Source organism: Pseudophryne corroboree, chromosome 8 (assembly GCF_028390025.1).
Source record: "Pseudophryne corroboree isolate aPseCor3 chromosome 8, aPseCor3.hap2, whole genome shotgun sequence".
Lineage (NCBI taxonomy): Eukaryota > Metazoa > Chordata > Amphibia > Anura > Myobatrachidae > Pseudophryne > Pseudophryne corroboree.
Genome location: NC_086451.1, coordinates 343184734 through 343190733, shown reverse-complemented (window position 1 = coordinate 343190733; position 6000 = coordinate 343184734). Strand labels below are relative to the sequence as shown.

At 43.1% G+C, this 6000-nt stretch overlaps 1 protein-coding gene across 7 annotated transcripts in view; it reads right to left on the bottom strand.

Annotated features, from left to right (window-relative positions):
• Positions 1-1001: 1001 nt before the first annotated feature.
• LOC134949089 (PABIR family member 2-like) overlaps positions 1002-6000 on the bottom strand; it is a 62330-nt gene continuing 57331 nt past the window's right edge. For all 7 annotated transcript variants that reach the window (XM_063937464.1, XM_063937467.1, XM_063937463.1 and 4 more), the window contains one exon: positions 1002-4546. In XM_063937464.1, the coding sequence (XP_063793534.1) occupies positions 4402-4546 (145 nt within the window). In that variant the 3' untranslated portion in view covers positions 1002-4401. The remainder of the gene's footprint in view (positions 4547-6000) is intronic.

Below are 6000 nucleotides of genomic sequence, written 5' to 3'. Positions count from 1 at the left end.
TCTATGATTTAAGCTGTTTTTTAGTGTTTTTTGAAAAAAACACCCGAATCCAAAACACACCCGAATCCGACAAAAAAAAATTCGGTGAGGTTTTGCCAAAACGCGGTCGAACCCAAAACACGGCCGCGGAACCGAACCCAAAACCAAAACACAAAACCCGAAAAATTTCCGGCGCTCATCTCTAGTTTGTGAGTGACACCCATTGGAACATGAATGGTCATTGTCACTCAAATTGAAACACATGCAGGAAGTTTCCACTGTACTGCACCTCGCATTCTAATTTTTCTGGAGCTGTAACTAGCCTTTAAATTGTGGCTTAACTACATACAGATTAAATTCAATTGCAGCATATGTTGCTAGCGTTATTCATTTGTGATAATCTTCTTCCAATACAACTTGTTTGTGTGCCCTAGTTATGATTAAGGGCCGGATTCAAATGATATCGCACCCGATATCTCTCTCTATAGTGATGGGAGATAGAGGGGCGATATTCAAAGGTGCCCCGCTATAGTGCTCATTCCAGTCAAGCGCCTAAACCAGACTAAAGTAATGGGCACGATCGTGAAGAGACCCGTTTGGGTGCCCAAACGGGTCTCTTTACGCGCATTTCAGCTCGCTACCTCCAGAGGTAGCGAGCTGAAATGAAGTTGTTGCGCTCATCGGCAGTAACATTAGAATAGCGCCAGCGGGTGTGATAGGGGAAGGGAGGGAGGGTTGAACATTTGAATCTAGCCCTAAGAGGGTCACTGGGCTGGAAGGGGGAGGCAATTACAACCCCCAAGATTTCTCATATCAGTGTCAATCATGTAATTAATAGAAAGAGGGCGGGAAAATATGCACATTCAGAAAAAAGGGAACCCGTCTTTGCCTTTGCCACAAGCTTTACCTCATTATCCAAAAAAACAAGTAATGTTCGCATATTCTCCATGTGCCAAGACACATGGGATAGTGACAGACCCAACAAATATACACAATAAAAGAAAGCAATGTGTAAATGCCTATAGAATACAAAAATAATATTTTTTATTCTTTAACACTGCCCCCCAACCCCTCAGTGGCACAGTGAAAACAGGGAAGATGTTAATACAGACAAAACAATTGCAAGTACACCATACAGAAACATTTATTCCAAGAATAAAACTATACAAATATAGGAATTTATGCAACTCTGATCTCAATACAAAATAGATGACTAGCCTAAATAAAGCCATTCTAACAAATAAAGTGAGTATATTTGAGTCTATTTATAAAAATGCGGCAAAGAAATGCTCAGCAACCTTAAAATATATACTATTTATAAATATAGTTTTTTAACTTAAAAGGGCCACAAAAATGAAATAAAAAGTTTACCCAAACTGAAAACACGCTTTAAACTTCATAAATACTTATGTAAATCATTCTCATAATAGTACAGTGAGAGTTTACATTAATTCTGCATACCTTCCTGTATAGTGGGTAGGTTAATGTTAGTTGTTGGATTTGAGGCTCTGAGTGGCTCTCAGTAGTGTTCTTTATCAAATTTCTACAATGTCTGTAGTTTTAAATCTGTTAAAGAACGGTTTCACATGTACATAAACCCTCACAGAATCACAGTCACGAGTGCACTGGGGTTTGGCTGGAATGATCCAATGCAAAGCGTATTACACACAGAGTAGACACTGGGACCAGCAAATCTCCTCCTCCAACTTTCCTGCTATCATTACCACCAAAGCGCTAAAGCACCACGTATTCATTAATTTACGTATCACCTCCACATTATAAAGCTCATTGTATTGAAGGTTTAATCATTCACATCAGCCCCTGATCTAAAGGAGCTTCCATCTAAGCTCTGCCCTACACTCATACCAAGGTGAACTTTTGTCCAAAGAAAGATTATGTTTTTGGACTATGAGAGGAAACACATGGGAAGACTATCCACACAGATAAGTGCCCTGGTTGTCAACAACACTAACCACTGTGCCCCCCATATGGGTCTACTGACAAGTGGTCATTACTGTGTGGTACTATGGCATCAATGCTCCCCAAATTCCAGCTATTTCATGCATTATGCCTGGTCTCAGTCCAGTGCAGAACCACACGGCCTGCACACAGCATGTCCAGGATGATATAGAACTGGAGCTCTGACAGGTTCTGTTAAGATTTGCATATACATTTGTGACTGTTGCCAGTGTTTTCATCATATATGGCACTTATTGCTAGCTTTTGTGGTCCTTTCAATTGACTTTAAAACAAACAGACATAGTTTGTGTGCAAACATGCAATACAGTGAGCATTGCCTTGCAGATTGCATTGGTGGGGATATACCGTATTTTTCGGACCATAAGACGCACTTTTTCTCCCCAAAAATGTGGGGGGAAAAGTATGTGCGTCTTATGGAGCGAATAAGACGTTTGCGGGTAGCGGCGGCCGGCGGGTCCTGGATGCTGCTGCGGCCACATCTCAGCAGCAGAGCCGGCATCATGTAATCTCCCCCGCTCCCCCCCACCTCCTCAGGAGACGCTGGGAACCACTGGTACTGTCGGGTAGCGGCGGCCGGCGGGTACTGGATGCTGCTGCTGCGCAGTCATCAGCAGAGCGCAGAGCGGCCACATCTCAGCAGCAGAGCAGGTGTCATGTGACTCCCCCGCTCCCCCCCACCTCATCCCTCCTCAGGAAACGCAGGGAACCACTGGTACTGTCAGTGTGTGTGTGTGTGTGTGTATGCTGGCTCTGATGTGTGTGTGTCTGTGTATGCTGGCTCTGATGTGTGTGTGTGTCTGTGTATGCTGGCTCTGACAGAAGGCTGCACTGTATTCTTGAGTCTGAGAAATCACAGAAATATCTCTTAGAGGTCAGAATATTTGTTTTCCAGTTTTCCTACTCTAAAAACTAGGTGCGTCTTATGGTCCGAAAAATACGGTAATGATTTTTTCAATATCAGCAAAACTCCTTGGGCGGTATACAATTGTTTGAAAAGTCAGTTGGGTGTCTGTTTTTTCCTATCTAATAGACAGGATAAAACAGACACCCAACCGACTTTTCAAACAATTGAATATCACCCCTTGTGTTCTATGCTTGATGTGTTTTACAGTGTCGTCCCCCCCCCCCCCCCCAATTACAAGATAAGACAGTCTAGACAATGTCAGTCAACATTAGACTAACCCTAAAACATAAAAAAATAACACAGTAATGCTGCAAATATCTTTTAGGCTAGCTTCTAATATGACATAGGCTCCAGTGTGATGTCAGTAACAATTACTTAAAATCAATAAGCAACAACTTAATTATTTAATGAATGTTTGTTTTGGAATGGCCTAAGCCCTTGTTGTCATGAGGAGACCAGGAAACATTTTTTCTCAGTCAATGGGCCACAATGTGCTGTTAGGGGAGCCCACGATACATCTTCATTTACCATAGGAATCCAGTAACATCACACTGCAATGTGACTGGTGTCTAACCACTATTCTGTATGCTTATACTCAAGAGAAGTAGCCTATTCAGGTTTGAGGAAAACGAATGCAGAAGAGGCCATTTTCTAGTAGTAACAATGCTGAGAGACTCATTTCTATTGGCTCACTAGGCTGAATATTGCCGCAGCCCATAATATGGCTGCTTATAGAGCATGTCGGCAACATACACACTGTACAAATTTGTATTGAGTGGGCGATTGACGGGGCGCTTCCCGACCGGCACCTTTGCCAGTTTTACTGTAACATTAATTTCATTAATTTGTGCAGTGGAACACTGAGGTGATGGCTGGTGGCACATAGCTCTTAAATGTATTGCCCTGTAAATATTTTGCCATACTCTTAAAGAGACAGATCCATAAAAAAAAAAAAAAAAAAAAAAAGGGGCATCGAGTAGCTGAAAAACAAGCAGAAACACTGTTACGGAAGTGGTCCATGGATTACCGGATAGGCAGTGTGCACACTAATTTCATGTGAACATATTTAACATCTAGCTCATCTGTGTTATGCAGATGAGGTTTACAAACTCTCACTGAAGTGTTTTAACTTCAGGCCAACTAATTATTTGACATTAGGTGTCGTTTTGTGTTCCATCACTCACAGATAGTCACTTTGATGGCAAACTAAATACAATGCCATTCTTAGTTTGTGATTGCATAACATATACATTTTTTTTTAACAGAGTAAAAACAATACTTCAGAATGACACAAAACACCTGGAACAAGCAGGCAATATCTACACTAATACTGTACATACTATTCTGTACATAACATACACAGTCCCCTGCTCCATCTTTCAAAAGTCCTGTAACAGTCCTGGCAGCACAAGGGGAATTTATTATATACACGATTGAAACCCCCCCAAAAAAACACCTAGTATGCAATGGAAGGGACCAAGGTCTTGAGGCAGTCTTTAAATAGGGGTATAGAGAACTTGTGGCCAGAATAACTGCAGTCACTTGGGAGATAGATCATCCAGGGATATGAATGAAGAGCAGGAGTTGGAACAGGTGATGGGAGAGTCAGTGACACAGCCATCTTTGGATGCCGAACCAGAGGAGGAGCAGATGCTGCTGCTGCTATCAAGGTCTGACGAAATGCTGTAATATCAAGAGGACGATTAACAAATGAATTCCGACCTCCGAACAGTGTATAACTTATAAAAAAAAAAAAAGACCCAAACAGTTAACCACCCCAGACACATACGTGGTGCTACGACACCCTTGAGACACAAAATCTTATTTTATTATATTTTTTCACACATCGAAAACCAACAATAGCACATATACAGTTATATGTTACATCCCATCTGTGTTACGGGGAAGAAATAGCTATCTAGTGTCAGAAAAGAAGATGTTGGTTCTTACCTGCTAAATCTGTTTCTCTGATACCATGGCAGACCCTAGAGAATACCATAGGGTATAGCTGTGCAGGAGCAGGCTGGTTCATAAAAGGCTAACTTTTCAAGGCAGGCAATGCTCCTCCTCCCCTTTAGTCAACCCCCCCTCCCCATCCTTTCCTCTGCACAGGCCAGGCAGTTTTCGCTTAGCAGAGCCCGAAAGAGAGAGAAACCAGCCACACAATCACTCACACAAGAGGCTGAGGAACCTGATATAATGTAAAGCCAAACACACAGTAAAACCCAGGAGCAAACGAGAGGGCGTCCATTGTCCCCCGTAATATCAGAGAAACAAATTTAGGTTAAAACCAAAAACCTTGTTTTCGCCTACAGCCATGGGGGACACTGGAGAATACCATGGGGACAACTCAAACCTTGCCACTGAGGCAGGAATGCTCCTGAGCTGCACGGGGGACCCTATGCCAAAAACTAGCATCCCTTGGGGCGAAGTAGTCAAACAGTAAAAACAAATAAGGATGTGTGCCGAGGTCAAAGTGGCGGCCCTGCAGATCTGCTTCCAAAGCCCCATGCCGAGCCGCACAGGAGAATCCGACTGATCAGGTAAAAATGGGCTGAAATCATGTAATGAACCAAAAGACTCATCTGTTAATAAGCAAGCCAGATTGACTTCCCTTTGCCAACGAGCAATGGTTTGTTTGGAGGAAAGCCAAACTCCCTTAACCACCAAATACATTATAAAAGAGTCTGAACGGCGGAAATCATTCGCTCTCTCCACATAAATGAAGACAGCCTGGACTACATCCAACTACTTGATATACGATGGAGTCACTGGCCCGCTGGAAAGACGGGACAACAGAAAAACGTTTTCCAAGTGAGCCATTTGAAGTTGACAAGACTGAAAATGAGGATGTTGCAGGGCCTGGAGAACCTAGAGTAAATAACAGGCTTCCAAAGGAGGCACTAACGGTTTGGATGTGGAGGAACCAGAAAGTTTTAGCAGCAGGGATAGTAGCCAAGCACCTCTGGAAACCAACAGAAAGAGCAGAAACCCTGCGAGGCCAAGCTGGGACTACCAATATTTAGGTGCCACTGCCTTGCTTCATCTTGCACACAACCCGGGACAGAAGGGACATCGTGGGGGTGAGGGGTGTGGGAGAGATCAACATCAGTGGAAATGGCCAAGGAACGGAGGCG